The sequence below is a fragment of the Poecilia latipinna genome, unplaced genomic scaffold, assembly GCF_001443285.1.
Source record: "Poecilia latipinna isolate Pla-1442-1.1 unplaced genomic scaffold, P_latipinna-1.0 Scaffold536, whole genome shotgun sequence".
Classification (NCBI taxonomy): domain Eukaryota; kingdom Metazoa; phylum Chordata; class Actinopteri; order Cyprinodontiformes; family Poeciliidae; genus Poecilia; species Poecilia latipinna.
Genome location: NW_015113152.1, coordinates 230085 through 247951, shown reverse-complemented (window position 1 = coordinate 247951; position 17867 = coordinate 230085). Strand labels below are relative to the sequence as shown.

At 37.3% G+C, this 17867-nt stretch overlaps 2 protein-coding genes across 2 annotated transcripts; both read left to right on the top strand.

Annotated features, from left to right (window-relative positions):
• The first annotated feature begins 2537 nt into the window (after positions 1-2537).
• On the top strand, positions 2538-5965 carry mllt11 (MLLT11 transcription factor 7 cofactor). The gene is made up of 3 exons (XM_015041045.1): positions 2538-2653; positions 5077-5252; positions 5342-5965. The coding sequence occupies exons 2-3, from the start codon at positions 5088-5090 to the stop codon at positions 5435-5437; spliced, it is 261 nt and encodes an 86-aa protein (XP_014896531.1). The 5' UTR covers positions 2538-2653; positions 5077-5087; the 3' UTR covers positions 5438-5965.
• Positions 5966-6220: 255 nt separating this feature from the next.
• On the top strand, positions 6221-14497 carry gabpb2a (GA binding protein transcription factor subunit beta 2a). The gene is made up of 8 exons (XM_015041041.1): positions 6221-8072; positions 9794-9901; positions 10493-10660; positions 11221-11415; positions 11631-11784; positions 12570-12746; positions 12818-12936; positions 13937-14497. The coding sequence occupies exons 2-8, from the start codon at positions 9794-9796 to the stop codon at positions 14276-14278; spliced, it is 1263 nt and encodes a 420-aa protein (XP_014896527.1). The 5' UTR covers positions 6221-8072; the 3' UTR covers positions 14279-14497.
• Positions 14498-17867: the final 3370 nt, after the last annotated feature.

The window sequence follows — 17867 nt, the reverse complement described above, 5'->3', positions numbered from 1 at the left end:
CTCTGACAGACAGACATTTCTCTACACTACAAAAACATAAAATCTTACCAAGTAATTGTTTTTTGGCCTTTTTTCTGGTGGAAATATCTTAGTACATTTGAAATAAGACAAAACTAACTATCAAGTAACTTTTCAGCAAAAAATATGACCTTTTTTATGTAAATATTTCTTGACTATTGTCTAAAAAGTGGTAGCTTTTTCCCACGTTAATCTTGAAATAATCTGCTAGTAGTTTTTAATCAATATTAAGGAATTATTAACTCAGAACAAGCTCCTACAACTTGGTTAAAAGTTAATTATACGGTAGTTTTGCCTTATTTCAAGTGAACTAAGATATTTCCACTTGAAACAAGACTAAAATTACTTGCCAATATGTTGTGTTTTTGCAGTCCACAGGGGAGAAATGAATAAAATGGATTATGTGCGATAATTTCACCTCGTCCAGGCAGGAAATCCAGCCCTGAGAGCGGAGGGTAATGAAGCCCAGGGGAGTTTTCCTCCCATGAGTTCTGGTGGTATGCTGTATCCTGTGACCCGTTAGATTCTCTGACCCGATTAGAAACTTCACTCTGCTCTCTTGTACCTTCAGCACAACCTGAACCTTCATTTCAGGAGGAAAACAAGCTTTGAGGCTGGTGATCTAAACTGAACCAGAAAATCGCCTGAAAAGCAGTAATTACTAACATGTTTCCTGCCCAAAGCGAATGGGAGCGAAGAGGCATCTGAAAATATTTAAAAGCCTCTAATCTAGTCTCAATCCACATGGCAGGGTCATTTAAATTACGAGAAGCGACTCTTGTGTACAGTAGATTAATAATTCACAGATTAATCAGTCCTTCCCGGAGGTGGTTGACCTGCGAACTTCAGCTAACATCTGAAGATTTCCTGCATTTTAATCAGTTTACATGTTTCTCCGGTGAATTACAATGAAATAATTGCTCGTGTTGCTTATTTTTAGTGAAAAAGAGGCAGCGGACTCACCGGAGAGGAGCAGCAGGGAGGCAATGAGCGGCTGAAGGAGTGAGATCATGAACCAGCCGCAGCTTTCTGACAGACTCTCTGCCTTTCTCTCTCTCTGTGTGCGAGGTGTGGCTCCAACCAGGAAATCCGCCCTCTTTTTTCACTAAAGACCTTCATTTTTATCTTTTCTCCTCCCTTTTACTGCTTCTGAGCGGCCGAACAGCGCCTCCTTCTGGCGGCAGACAATCATCTGAGTACAACACACAAAACGACAGTTTACCTCTTTTTGGGCATAAACTGTGGGGGAGATTATAGATAAAAAGGAAAGGTACATTTCTGCCAAAAATTTTGAGACTGAGCTCAGAAATGTTAAGGACGTTTCTGAGTCTGAAAAGTGGAAAATTTACCAGAAAAAAATCAGAAATTTTGAAATGAATTTCAAAATTTGCTAGAGAAAAATGAAATTTTGAGATTAAGTTCAGAAATTTTCTAGAAAAAATGGGAAAATTTGGAAAATTTGCTGGGGGTGAAAAATCTAAATTATTGAGATTAATCTCAGACATTTTCTTGAAAAGGTTAGACATTTCTGAGTTTGAAAAGTTCAACATTTGCTAGAAAAATCAGAGAAATTTTCCAGAAAAAAAAGTCCAAGAAAATTTCTGAATTTGAAAATTTGATAGAAAAACCAAAAAAAAAATAAAATATTGAGATTAGTCTATGAGATTTTCCAGACAATTTTCTGAAATTTCTTAGCATGAAAAGTGAAAATTGTGCTACAAAATTTTCAGAAATTTTGAGATTAATATGAGAAACATTATAGAAAAACAAGGTAATTTCTGAGTTTGAAAAGTGGAAAATTTTCTAGAAAATATAAGAACATTTCTGAACCTGAAATTTGGGAAATTTGATAGAAAAACCCCAGTAATATTGAAATTAATATTAGAAATGTTCTAGACAAAAACAAGGTATTTTATGAGTTTCAAAAGCTGAATGAAGATTTTCCATTGTTTCTGAGAATAGAATAGAATAGAATAGAATAGAATAGAATAGAATAGAATAGAACAGCTGTTTATTTGTTTAGCCAACCGCGCCTCCATCCATCTCTAATTGAGCCACATAAATAAATAAACTAATGAATTAATTAAGTTAATATTAGATTTTTAACCTCTTTATGTGGCCTCATGGTGCACACATGTAAGTAGGTTCGTGTGGGTACCACCGTGCGCTCATTACCAAACCCAGAAGAAATGTAGCCCAGCATACCGGAAATATTAGCTCCTTTCAAAATAAAACACAGTCTTAATATGTAGATGTAAGTAATTGTGATATATTTTCATGGAATAATTGCACTTAATTTACACTAAAAGTACATTTAATTTTTATTAAGATATATTTTTCTTGTGGATGGAAACTAAAACATCAACAACACCTAAAAACTGCAGCCATATCACTTTTCAAAAGGCTAGGTAATATTTGCTGCTCTTAATCCATTTTATTTAGCTGGGCCGACGGGGAAAAGGGTCTTCCTCTCTTATTTTGAAGTGCTCAACCGGACGTGCTTCTGTATAAAACTCCGAACTTGACACTGAGCTCATTAAAGCTGCGGCAGAACCTCAGCGGCACCACCTGACCCACCAGTTACAAAAAGAAACCAGCCGAACAAAAGGAGAGGGAAGCATCCTGGTACAAACAGGTAGAAAAATATTTACCTGCTCTGCTGATTAAGAATTTTATTTAGTATTTATCCCTGTTTATTTTTAATATTCGCCGCATCTGAGGTTAATCTAAAAATAAAATTACGCTTCTAAAATAAGGAGATAGACACTCTAGTTAGTCTAGTTTTGATTTATTTAGTGAAACCTGTTTTGATTTGTTTATTATTTTATGGATTGAGTCGTGATTTCTGCGCCGGCCAACGCCTCAATCTGCCGCCGATCCTCCACCGCAACCAAAAACCAATAATCAATATCTCCAGCAGCCGATATAGGCGGCAGATTTTAACCCCCGTTTTTCTTTATTTGTCGCCGAGCAGCCTGGAGGTTTTTGTTGGTGCTGATATGAATGAGCTGACGCATGCAGGACGCGTTTCCAGGAATAAAACCAGCCTGAAATAAAACCCGCAGAAATCTGAGCGGCATTTCCGACTGCGGTGACCCAGTTTTTCATGTGGGTGTCAGGAATAATCCGCATCTGTTTGACGGAATAGAGGATGACTGATGCTGAACCACACCCGGCTAACAATAATCACCTCCATCATCTTCTAATTTAGCTCCGACGGGAGCGTCCATTTTGGTCTTGGTCTCTGCGGTGCTGCGACTTCACAAATGTATTCTAGTTTACTTTAAATGTACTGCATTGATGTGTTTTTTTTATTGCTAATAAATGTATCAATAAAATAAGCTGGGTTATGTAGTATTGGTTTTAATGCAGCGATTTTACAAAATGAACAGTATAACAAGTTACTAGTCCTGATTTGTGAACTGCTGACTTGATGACATCACAAGAGGTAAACGAATCAAGCTGTAGGAGAGTTTTTGACCGATTTCAACAGATTTTGAAGCATCTTTGTTGCATTTGAGTTACCAGGGATTCAGCTGTTTGACCTGGTTAAAGCTGCAATACGTAACTTTTATAAAATGTTTTTTTTTTTTTTTTTTTAGATATTTGTTGAAACTATCATCATGTCGCTCTGTTATGAGATAAATAACTTGTGAACAGATCAATCTGTCTTAGTACACTGTAAATAAGACTCCACTCATTGCGCTGTGGTGTTACCTAGCAACCCCAGCCAAGTCCAGCCCGTCACCTAGCAACCACTTCTAGTTTCACTACAGATTATTTCACTTGTAACAATATCAGTGAAACTATTACTTTTTAAAATCAAAATTAAGGAATTATTGACTTAAAACAGCTCCTATATTTTGCTTAAAAGTTACTTCAAAGTTAGTTTTTTTACTTCAAGGGAAATAAGATTTTTGTATTAGAAACTGGACCAAAACACTGCAAAAAATAACATTTTGCATTTTGACGTGTTCAACTAAAAATGCACAATAATTTTGCTGTGTATTCTTTTCTTTCTAACAAATTGACATGTAATATTTTAAGTGAAAGGTTTGAAAAAGGGACTGAAAGTTGTACAGTTTCTTAACTCATTGGTCAAGATGTCAATTTTAGTTTATTCAGCAACAAAAATGGAGTTCCATTATCGGACGAGACTTTTAACAGTTACAAAAATATTAAATTATCATTATAAACTCACAGAAGGTCCTCAAACTAATAACTCGTTTTTGAGTAAAAGATTACTTTAGATTTACTCTGGCTAAAAAAAGAAAAACAATTGTTTTGTACAGAATAGTTTCTATTTAAGACGTACATCTGTTATTGAAAATTGCACACAAAAAAAAACAACAAAGAGTCTTCGTCTGCATCAGCTCCATTTGCTGGAGTAAAACATTCCTACACTGAAGAGGTGGTGAAAGTAGCACTACTTCAACATATTTCTACTGAAATAAAAGTAAAATGTAGGGGCCCAAGAAATTACTCAAGTCGGAATAAAAAAGTATTTGGTAAAAAGTTTGCTCAACTACTGACTAACTGATCAAATTATTCATCATTTAATATTTAAAAATTACATAATTAAATGGACCAAAATATGGAGTTAAGTGGAAATTTTGGCATTTTAAAGACAAAACTGACAATAATTCACATAAGCAGCAAAAAATAACCAAATCAGACTAAATAACATGTTTTCCAAGCCAGTTTCTTTCAATAAATAACTTATGAATCTTTAACAAAACCTGCAGGTCTGTGTCTGAGTCTGGTGAATATTTGGTTAAAACATGTTTGTCTTTCAATCAGTGGGTAGAAAATCCAGAAATTTTATTTTAATAAGAGTTAGAAGTACAGCGTGCTAAAAATATTCCTAAACACACATTTTTACAAAAAGTTACTGAAGTAAATGTAATGGAGTAAATCTAACCAGGTTCTATTCAGCTCTGCTAATCTGCGTCCAGGGCCCACACTGAACTGCTGCATGCGCCACACATGGCCCCTGGGCCTCAGTTTGGACAGCACTGTGTGTCTGTTCATGTTTATTTTAAACGTTTTTGTTTACAGACTGCGACAGGATGGAGAAATCCAGCAGCCAGTACGACTCGTTCCTCTTCTGGAGGCAGCCGATCCCGACCCTCGACCTGTCGGAGTTGGAGGATCTGGGATTCGCTGTCGGCGATCCGATCAGCAGCAGCAAGGCGAGGGACAAGACGTCCCAGCTGCGCAGACAGGACGACGAGGCGAGCTGATAGTTTACAAACCGTTTCTGAGTTCATTGGGTTGTCCTGTCCCAGAACCTGCAGCATCTTTACGCTTGTTTTCCCCGCAGGACGAGGAGTTGTCTGAGTTTTCCTCCTTTAATTACTGGAGAGCTCCCATCGCTGATGTGGACGCTCTGCTGGCTGACCTGAACCTGCTGCCCTGAACCCGCCAGAACCTGAACCCAGATCAGCCCGACTTCATCCAGAACCGTCAATAATCTGAGACTAGACCTCCTAATTCTGCAACCAGACTAAAGTTCACCTGATTATCTAAGGTTATTTATTTACATCTCAGTTTGTTCAAGTTTAATTATTTGGATTTTACAAACTGCAACACTTAGAAACACCTTATATATTTTGCATAGATTTAATCTAAAATAAATGAGTTTATTTTAATCTATCTGCACATTTTGGCTGCAGGATCAAACAACTTCCTGTCCCATTTAGTCTGATTCATCTGGTATGAAATAAGACTGTAATTATTTAACATCCTGCAGTTTGATTTTTGTTTTATGAGTTAACGTTTGTGCCTTTTGTCATTTTCTTAGGATCCGCTGTACTAACAGCTAATTCTTCATGTTTTTATTTATTTATGCATGTATTTATTTATTTTTGTCACTTGCTGTTGTTGAGCAAAACTGAAACTTCAGAACAGACCTGACACCAGAAATAAAAGGATCCTTTTTTTAAGAGTCCAGTCTGATTTATTTAAAATGTATCAATTCCCCCCCCAAAAAATTAGAATCTGAGTAAAATATTAAGATAATAAAAAAAAACTTATCCAGTATATTTGGAGTAAGTTTAGACTTAGGCACCATGAAAACTGAATCAAAACAAAATCCAGACAGTCACACAGTATGTTTTCTAATAAGTTGTACTTTATTGCATTAAACAAGTATTTTAAAGTAATAAAAAAAAAAAAAACTTAATATATAGTATAACATTTGTTTACTTTTACATGACATGGCAGGAGTGGGAAGGCATTTGAGAAAAAAAAAACATTGTATAATTTTATAAACTACTAATCACATTTCTCCCAAGATTCAAATTAATTATCAGCAAAAAATAAGTTGAAATAATAAAGTGTTTTCACACCTTAAAGAAAAATCCAGTACTGGTTTAAGCGTGAACGATACATGGATTATTGAAGCAGGTAGCATGGAGCCACGCATATAAAGTCAGTAAATAATCTTAACACAGAACTAGTAAGATCTCTTTTTTTGTTTGCTTTTGATACAGTTTAAAATATAGTTTTTAAATAAAAATACACAAAAAACGTTAACATATTTGCCTTTCAAGTTTAAAAACCGATAACACTCACTTTGCAAATTGTCTAAACCACGTTTAAAAATGTGTTTATTTTAGGGAGTTCAGCTAAATTTTTAATTAAATTAAGCTCTGCGGTAAATTCAACTCCGACATCTTTTAAATAGTGTCTTAGAAGGGACAGGAGAGCTCTGATTTTTCACCCCCTGTTCTGGGATCAGCATGTTTTCTGACTTCGCGTGAGTCTCAGCGTTATACATGCTGCAGTAAGCTGATTTCTGGTCTGTTCTGGTTCGCGCTGGCTAAGCCCCACCCACAGGGAGGTTAACGTATTATGGCTTCCACCTCCGGTGTCGCGCCGCCGCCATATTTGTATCAGACAAAACACAATAATCAAGAGTTTTTAAACGGCTCCTCGGCGGGTGAATCCCTGCCAGACTATCACACACCCCTGTTGAAATACAGTTACAGGGTTTACCGGGTAGCAAAAGAGGCAAAAACCAGCCGAAATATAACTTTTTAACCATTTGAACGCTTACGGGCTAACGGCTAACATAGTTGTCTGGTAAACAGCAGAATGAAAAAAGTACGCATTTCCTGCCATGACTTTCAAAGTAAAATGGGGGCGGTGATAAACTGGTATTTTGGTGAAATACTTTAGCGTATTTTGACTCGCAAAAAATTATCTACACTTTAAGGCTTTAATTTTTATACCGTATCTTTATATATATTGGAAGAATATTTACTTTAAAAGTGGTAAAATATTTTCCAAAAATAATAACACATGTAAAATGCAAAAAGTCAGTGGGCAGTTATGTTAATTTTTCTAATTATTATTTTTGACAAAAAGTTTCTAGTCAGTGTTGTCTCGTGCCATATTTTTATATTGTTTAGTCTGATGTAATTAAAACTCTGAATATAATATAGCATAACTTTTTAATATTTCTGTACAAAATAAAATCTACGAAGAATTGGTCAAATATTTTAGTGGCATCCATGGCACAGGTTGTGATCTAATATAGTGTGCAGCTCTGAATTTAACACATGATACATCTTAGTTGAACGTTAAAGCTGAGATGACAAAGTATGTCTGGTATTCTTCTTATTTATATGAAATATTTTGACAAGTGTTCAAATATTTGACCATTTTAAAATCTGACGGAATCGCATAAATTGGAAGACGCGATAAAAGCTGCATTTTCGTGACATTTAATTTTTTAAAATTAAAATAACGAGAACTAGTCTTATTTTGAAGGCTCAATATCAACTTCCGGCTGCGTAACTGCTACCGATTGCTAACTTTCAGCAGTAAACAAGCTCTGAGGACTACGACAAGCTACAGAGGTCCCAAATGCCCGTTTTTAGCGAATTTTGAAACAGATTCTTCGCATATCTGGCCCATGCTACGTCTCGGGGAACCATAAAATCGCACAAATCCTCTTCACGCGGCGGGGTTTGCGCTTCTTAGCCGGCTAGCTTGCTAACATTAGCAGAGAGGAGCAGCCTGGTTGGACCCGAACAAACCTGAAGGCGGTAAGTAGCCGCTCTGCTGTCGTACGCCAGGAGAAGACTCATATTTTCCGAGCTTTCTTATATTTAAAGATTACAGAAATAACCACAAAAGGTGGAACAATATCATCATACACTCCTCCGGTAAGCGCTTTGGCGGTGCACGCTTGCAGAATGCAACTTAACCGGATGTGGAAGTAGTTTTTTCTCCGTGTGTAAAATAGGAAATTTCTATGTGACTTCCCCCGGAAAACCAACAACTTAATATCAAACAGTTTCCTGTCGGTGCTTCTGTTTATTTCTCGGTAGCACCGACGGAGATGTTTATATGTAGAATGCCGTAGAAAGCAGCTTAGATGGGGGGACGGGGGTACGTGGCACATGGCGGTCTATTTTCTGGCCGTGAAGGCGCGTAAAATGGCTCCTCGGCCCCGGAGACAGAAGTCTCGTCCCGCTCCGCTGTTTCGCAATAACAAACAGTGTTTGTTCGCAGGAGTTCCATTATCGGACGAGACTTTTAACAGTTACAAAAATATTAAATTATCATTATAAACTCACAAAAGGTCCTCAAACTAATAACTCGTTTTACAAAATGGTCCCACTTTGATTCTTAAGAAGTTTTTTTCTGTATAGTTTTAGCAAAAAGGAAGGTAATAGGCTAATGCTTGAATGCGAGTAATTCCATAATCGGACACATATGAATATGTATGCGTGATCCTGTTTATAAGACCATAATTTGCTTTTATAAATTTGCTCATGAACCGGAAAAGTTGTCCAATTTTTTTTAAACTAAATTATTGAAACTGCACAAGTTTTTATTTTGTTGTAAATGCAGTTTGTTACTGAAAGGCGGGGTGTTGTCCGATAATAGACACATATTTAGCTTTGAAACCCCGTTACAGTGAATGGAGGGGGAAGCTAACACCCTTCTTTTTTGAAAGCAGTTTTTAACTTTTTTTTTTGTTGGAGAGTTTCAGTGAAATAAATTGACAGATTAATTATGTTCTGGTGTTTAATAAATAAATCCACTTAGGCTTAGTTAAATATTCACATTGAACCTAAGAAAGGCATCATTAAAGTTTTTTAATGATAGATTTTATAAGCTTTCACCAGCATTAAAAGAATATTTTCTGACATAAATAAATCAGTTTATGTGGATAATGTGTGAAACTAATTCCCAAAACATTTGAGAACTATTAAAACCATTGTTGTAACCATTTAAAAACTGTTTAGGTTTTACATTTTTGGAAAAAAGCAACTGTTTTTACTTTGATCTATTTTTAAACTGCTGTTAATTCATTTTCCTGTCTTAGAAACTAAATAACTATAGTTTGGAGTTATTTTTGTTTTTTGTTCATGTAGCCGTCACTGCCTGTGTTTCATTTTCATGTTTTTAGCCACAACATAAGCTGAAAATACAGTTCAATTAATGTTCAATAAATTACATTGTTATTGAAAGGTACACCACAGACTGATGTTTTCAACCCTTTACTTTTGTTAATTATGATGGTTTTCTGCTTGCAGCTAATGAAAACACAACATTTAATATTAGATATTACATCAGACCAATAAACTTTGCTTGAAAAATTGTTCAAAAGGCTTTTAATCTGACAAATGAGCCTCATCAGAATTCATATTGTAATTTGCAGAATGTGGCTCATGCTGCTAATCTAAAATCTGTGTATTTTGGATGAGGATAAGCATTGCAAGTGTTTTTTATGAACCGCTGCTCTGATGTGTGTTAGATGTCGCTGGTGGATCTGGGGAAGCGGCTGCTGGAAGCAGCAAGGAAAGGAAACGACGATGAGGTCCGAAACTTGATGGCCAACGGAGCGCCGTTCACCACCGACTGGGTGAGACGCTCAGAATACTCCTTTACAATAATCTGTTCTACCTCTAAATTATGCAATGACTCGATAAAAGTAAAGCTTTTTTCTCATTTTGTCATTTCCAACCACAGACTTTAATGTATTTTATTCAGAGCTGCAACCATCAATAATTTTACTAATCGATTATTTGGGCAGTTAATCAGATAAAAAAATATTTGGCACATTTTTCATTTAACCTCTAATAATTTTTAATACAATATTAGAAATACATTAAAAATGCAAACAGACAAATAACTCAGTTCCTCTTTTAAATAAGAAAATAAAAACTTTATTACATAAATGCAATAAAATGGAGAAAAGAGTTGGTGAATATTTTGATCTGCATATTAAGAATGTAATACAGACTTCAGGTGGTTCAAAACAGAAACTGATTAAATTCATTTGGTTCTGTTATAACAACATTTCCTTTAATGACTTTTGTCTCTTTTTGTGCTTTTGATCTCACTTTTCCACACCAACCAGCTGAAGCAGCCAGTTTATTCACTGCAGTGATGTCACAGTTGTTTAATCTGCATGTGATTTCTTCCTCTTCTTCTTCCTCTTCTTTCTCCACAGTTGGGGACATCGCCCCTCCACCTGGCCGCCCAGCACGGCCACTACTCCACCGCCGACGTCCTGCTGAGAGCGGGCGTCAGCAGAGACGCCCGAACCAAAGTGGACAGGACCCCGCTGCATATGGCAGCTGCTGAGGGACACACAGTCATCGTAGAGCTGCTGATCCGGGTGGGACTTCAGGACCGACTGGCTGCAGTTTGTTTCAGTCGGCCATCTTTTCTTTACCTTTATGACATCACCAGGGGGGTGGTGGATCCAAAGACCAGAAAATAGTTGGACAGAATTGTGTTTTTGACTCTTACAGTGCATTTAATGTATATAGACAGAACAGTGGACGGAGCAGATAATGCTAAATATTAATAATAATAAACAATAAAAGAGCTAGTTGATGAAGAATAAAAAGAACTAGTTTAAAAGCAATAGATGAACCAATTTATAAACAGTAAAGCAATTAAAAACAAACAGTTTGTAAACAATTAATCTAGTTATATAAAACCGCTAAAACTTTAAAAGTAGTAAATATGAAGTGGGGGACAAGACAAACAATAAAATCTTAAACATGATTGTGAAGTATTTAAAAAAAGCAAAAGTCTTTAATGATCACATGAAAGTTTGTGTGAAACGACTAAACGTCGCATCAAGACTTTCACTCTTTGCTCTAAATGCAGACGACCAGATAAATTCATGTGAATTAATGTTTTAAATCGTTTTTGGTAAACCTGCTTCAGAGCGGTGCAGACATCAACGCCAAAGACATGCTGAAGATGACGGCTCTCCACTGGGCGGCGCAGCACGGCCACCACGGCGTGTGCGACACCCTCATCAAACACGGTGCCGACGTCCACGCGCGCAGCAAATTCGACAAGACGCCGTTCGACATCGCAGCCGACATCCAGAACACGGAGCTGATGCTGATGCTGCAGGTGAGAGGAGCTGCAACATCTAGTCAAATTAAGTTGTTTCTAGTTATCACTGCAGCTGCAAATCATCTTAAACATTTACTCTTTCTGCTGGATGCCACATCAAAGTGCCAACTTAAGATCCGCACCAACAGAATAATTTTAAATTAATCCACTGTAGGAGCTAATTAGCTAGCATGTTTGCACTTAGCCAGATGTTTGCTGGTGTCTGCTTACAGGAGAGCATGCAGAACCAGGTTAACATGAACCAGGTGAGCATGAACGTGGAGACGAGCAGCACCACCAACCAGCCACAGTTCATAATCCAGGGAATTCCCGCCATCCCTGGGGGCGTGGTGAACCTGGCGGAGCTGCTGAACAAGGCCAGCGCAGGTGAGAACAGAAACTGTTTAAATGAACCCAAAATGAACCTGGTGTTGGTTCAACGGCGTTTAAATACTCTGACCTGGAGAAGACAAGGAACTGAAGCCTTCTGAGGCCAAGGAGTGAAGTTTGTTATGCCGACATGAAAACATGAGAAAAAGTTTACATCGGCGTGTTCGAGGTTTCTGACAGTAGAAAATGTAAAGTATGACACAAAGTATTTGTCTTTGTATTATCAAGCTTTTAATAATTAATAGAACCATAAACCTTTTCTGAAATGTCGACTTTGCTGAACCCAAATCAGCTTTTATTTAATTTATTAAACTTGGCTAAATATAGCAAGCGTTTTGAAAGAAAGTGACTGAAATCCTGTTTTTAATAAATTTTTTTAAGTTAAAAAGAAACTGAAAACTAGATTTTTAATGCAGAAATTTGCAAAATTCTTGTTATATTTTTGCCTCATGTATATCAATACATTATTATTTTATATTTAGTCTAGATTTATGTTTATTTTATTATTTATCTGTACCAGTAACGCTTGTATTTTGTGTTTTTCAGTATTTTATATACATACTCTTTATGCATTGTTGCCTTTGTACAATGACAATAACTGTAAAGTCTATTTCATGCAGGAAAAAAATCAGGCTACTTTATTTGCTTGATGTTAATTTTTATAAATATTTTCTTGACCTTTTGATTTAAAGCTTCAGATGTTTAAATGTTTCTTTCAGCTGGTTGTAAAGTCAGGGCCTCCAGCTGAAGAGATTTCTCTCTGAAATGCTTTTGCTCTGCAGGAGAGTCGGAGGAGGCGATGGCAGCCAGCGCTCTGGACTCCAACATCCAGCATGCCGCAGTGGTGAACGAGAGCGGTCAGCGGGTCATCACGATCGTAACGGACCAACATGGCAACCTTCAGACCACGGGGGGGATGTCCCAGCCCTTCTTCGTCACGATGCAGCACGGACAGCAGAGTAAGTCCCAGGCTGAGGGCTGCAGGACGGCTCATGTGCCGATAATTATTGGTTTGTTTTTTCTCTGTCAGTGCTCGCAGTGCCGGCCAACACGGTGACGGAGGAGGTGGTAACAGAGGAGCAGCAGCCTCCGCCCTCCAGGAAGAGGAAGCTGGAGGTGACCAACAACCACAACGACACAGGAGAGACTGTGAGTACTTCCTGTTCACGTAGCTGAATTACATTTAACACAGGGTTGTTACAAAGTAAAAGACATTTACAGTCACATCAATTCACTGGTCAAAATGTCCCTCCAGATATTTTATTATAAAGCAGGGAATTCTGGGTAAATACAACCAATACTAATGCAAGCGTCTAGCGCTAGCTACAGAAATGGCTCATAGTCTTTTGCCAAAGACAAAAGAGAAATCCGACAACCATTAAAATCTACATTTCATGAAGAAGGAAGTTGAGTTATTGTCTTCTTCAGAGGTTTTCATGTTGTTTCCTTCAGTAGCTCTTGGTACAGCGCCCCCACAGGAGAGGAGGGGAACAGGTTATTTTAATTAATTTGGATCGTTTGACACAGTGTGAAAGAGAAACAGCTGAAAATGTAACAAATGTTGCGATTTTGGTCCCCAATCAAACCGAGTCTACCGAACTACCAGGTGTGAAAACTTCCTTATTCATCTAGATATGTGTTATTTAAATTATGTTCAATAAATAATTCAAATTTGAACATGATCCGCTGAATTGAACATTTCTGTTATGAATAAATTCATTTTGGAGATATTAAAGCAGTGTTTCTCAACCCTGGTCCTCACCGCCCCCCTGTCCTCCATGTTTTAGGCATTTCCCTTCTGCCACACACCTGAATTGTATCTCTGGGTGATTTACAGGCTTCTGCAGTACTTGGTGGTCATGCAATCATTTGAATCAGCTGTTCTGGAATAGAGGCACATCTAAAACATGCAGAGCAGGGGGCGCTGAGGACCAAAGTTGAGAAACTCTGTATTAAAGGCTAAATCAAACTTGCCCAAGTGCAGCACCATGTGGAACACCAGAACTGACTGACTGGTGAATGTGGAGAAATTAAAAAAGAAACAGAAAACAAACTTTGGATTATCTGGTACTGATGGGATTTTCTGGTCAGTTCGGTTTTCTATTTTGTCTGTTTTCATTGTAAAAGTTTCTTCTTCTTCGCTCTTCAGGAGCTGCTGCAGAGACAGCTGCAGGAAGCTAACAGGAAGGCTCAGGAGTACCGGCAGCAGCTCCTCCGTAAGGAGCAGGAAGCCGAGGAGTACCGTATGAAGCTGGAGGCCATGGCCCAGAGTCAGGCCAACACCAGCAACGGCAACGCCGCGGCCGGCGCCAACGCCGCCAGCCCGGAGGAGGTGGTGGGAGGGGAGGACGAGGAGGAGGGCGCCGCCGGCGTAGTGGAGGAGGAGGGAGAGATGGTGGTGCTGCAGGAAGGGGGAATCATCATGGAAGGGGAGGAAGGTCAGGTGACGCTGGTGGAGACGGGCGGCGAGGCGACGCAGGTCAGCTCCTAACGCCGGAGGAGACGCATCGTAACAGGAGGCGGCTGATTGGACTCATTTAACTGAGACAGAGGGAAGCAGCTGACTCACCACAGGAAGTACAGAGCATCCGAGTCAAGATGGATTCCTTACAGAGAGACGGACCGGCCAGGAAAGTTCAGCTCTGCTTCATTTTAAGCCCCAGAATGACCGGATGCTGACAGATCAGCTGACCGTCGCTTCGATGCGATCCAACAGAAAGGGAAAAGATGCATGAGCTGACATGGACCTTCATGATGCGTTTGCTTTACGTTGTCATCCGTCTGCGTAGTTCAGTGTGAGGAAATGTGGGAACGATTCGGCACAGAGACGACCGTTTCTGTTCCTGATAGAACTACATCCTGCTTCCCTATTCGAAATGTGACTCAGAAGAAACTTAGACCTTTAGTTTCAACATCGGAGAATCAGAGCCACGCTAGGAAATAAAAAAATATAAAATCACGAGACTAAAGTCAAAACATTATGTGAATAAAGCTGAAATAATACGACAACAGTCATATTATAAGATTAAACTCATATTATGAGAATAAAGTCAAAATGATACAAAAATAAATGTGAAATAATACAGGAATAAAGACGAAATAATATGAGAAAGTCGTACAAGAATAGATTTAAAATCACCTGAAAATAAAGTCAAAATAATAAAAGTATAGTCATATTACCATTTTATTATGGTAATATTATGACTTTATTGTCATGATTTAGAATTTATCCTCATATTATTTTGATTTAGTTCTTGTATTAATATGAATTTTTCTCATTAGGACTTTATTCTTGTATTATTTTGACTTAATTTGTGTAGTATAACTTCATTCTTGGACCATTAAGACTTTGATCTTGTAATTTTTTGACTATCCTTTTCTTTCAACTCTTATTATTTTGACTTTATTCTCTTTATCCTATGACTTTATACTCGTAATTTTAATTTTTATCAATGTTTCTTTTCTTAGCGTGGCCCTAATACTCTGTAAGTATGTCTTCTTTTTGAAGGCCAATAACTATCCCATCAGACCCATTTGTTTTTTGTTTTTTTTTTAAACATGTATTATGTTCTGTTTTTGTCGTTTAATTTAGTTAATCCCAAAGTTAGCTGACCTCGTGTGACCGTAACTGAGCGATTATCGAAACACTGCAGTGATTCCTTTTAATGTGATCTTCATGTTTAGTGCGTTTGGAGGGGATTTCATCATATTCAACATGAAATTCAGATCTGTTATCACCGCAAAAACACAAAATCTTACCAAGTAGATTTAGTTTTGGTCTAGTTTCTTGTGTTAGTTTTGTTTTGAAATGAAACACAACTACCTTTTAAATAACTTTTAAATAAGATTTAAGAGCTTGTTTAATATTGATGAAAAATACAAGTTTCACTAGCAGATTATTTCACTTTTATAAGTGAAATAATGTTATAAGTGAAATAATCTGCCAGTGGAACTAAAACTGGTTGCTAAGTAACGGGCGGTTGCTAAGTAACGGCTTTAGTCCCTCTTGCCCGTGGAACTAGAATGTTTTCATCGATAAAAAGTAATAAAAAGGGATTACCGACTTAAAACAAGCTTCTATGTTTTGCTGAAAAGTTACTTGTAACCTAGTTTTGTCTTCTTTCAAGTGTTCCAAGATATTTGCACCAGAAACTAGACCAAAACTACTTGGTAAGATTTTATGCTTTTGCTGTGTTTGAGTCCATTATATTGCAATATTAAATTATTTAATGGCAAACTAACTTAGCAGTTACACAGATATTTTATTACATGTTTATCCTAGCAGAAAACCCACTCAGACAGTCCAAAACCAGTTAAAATATTTTAATTAAGTCTCTAGTTATTCAGTTTGTTTCTGTGCAGTAGACCAACAAACTGTCAAAAGGTAAGCCCTAAACTGTTGTATATTTTAAAGATGAACCCAGATCAACTGTTACAGGCAGGAAAGGAGAAGGTTTTTCCCTCGAGAAGCTGAAAAATACTTGATGTCTTCCCTTTGTCCGTGCATTCTCCACCTTATCTTTGATCTTCATCCAATTCTGCAGCATTGTCTGCGGTTCTGGTTTGGACCCAGCTCTGTGACAAACAGCAGCACAGTGTTTCTGAAGGCCTGATGCATGAATGTTTGAGGCTTCAGGAGGGTCTGGATGTTGGCTCTAAGCTTGATTACACTGCAAAAACAAAATCCTACCAACTAAGTTTGGTCTAGTTTCTAGTGCAAACATCCAAGTACACTTTAAATAAGGAAAATCTCATGTTTGAGCAAAATGTATCTAATTCCTTTAATATTGATTTAATAAAAGTACTAGTTCAATTAGATGATTTCATTTATATTAAGATACTTTTCTTATAAATGAAATAATCTGCCAGTGGAATTGGTTCTTTTTCATCTATATAAACCAATTGTATCTTGCTGAAAAGTTATTTGTAATTTTGTTTTATTTCAAGTCTTCTGGAATATATCCACTAAAAACTAGACAGCAGATACTTATGACTTTGTGTTTTTGCAGTATGATTTGTGGTTTGTGTTGAAACTCGTTTTGTTGTGATTTTTATCAAAATGCTTAACGTTAGAGATGCACTGATCAGGCTCTTCCTGGCCATTTCAGGTTCAGATTTTGACCAATTTCCTTTTTTTTTAACACATACAAGTGAAAATGCGTAATTTAATTATTGCTAAACTGCAAATGACGTGTTTGTGGTTAATTGTTTCTCAACCAAAACATGGGGGGAGTTCTACATTTTGATGTAAAGAATAGATCAGATCTGCTGATCAGAGCTTATTGGGAAAATATTGGCTGATTCCTACTCGATCTGTGCATCTCTGTGAAATCTGTATAAGGGCATCAACTTTCTCATCTCAGTTAAATCTACAGATGGTTACCGCCACAAACTGAAGCAGAACAACCTGTTTACAACTTTACGGTTTGTAAAAAAATAAGTTGTGGAACAATCCTGCAGTAAATGAAGTACTACTAACCTCATTTAGGACTATTTTGGCTGGATTTTCTCTCAATTAGTTAGTAAAAACTCAATAAATTAAATTCATGCGCGTCTACAGGAACCTTTTGAACATGAAGGAGTTTACAGTTATGTTGGAGATGAATCCCCTGAAGCCAAACACATGCTGGTCCAGTTCGTGTTGCTGAACTTCACTGTACTCGGACAGATCACATGTATTCTCTCAGCTGCCTGCCACCCCCCACTTCTCCTTCAACCTGAGACTAGCTGTTGTTTGTGTTATAGTTATTTTTATAAGCTTTGCAAAACCAACCCTTTTCTATGTACATACAAAGTTGTATTTTTTTAACTTTACCTACTGGCTTCTCTGTGACATTGATGATGATGACGATGATGATGATGGCTGCCTGCAATTAAATATAAACTTCTTTTTTGTTTTCCAAGAACGTCTTTGTTGTGTCTTTGAGATTTCAAAGCGATGATGACCGTACATAGTTTGCTTCATTTATTTATGAGCTCTCTATAGTGTTTGGAGCACAGCGTAGCTCTGTAGTTTAGCGTTGGTCATGATATTTTTGTAAAAAAAAATTGTATTTGTAAATAAGTTTGCTTTTTTTTTT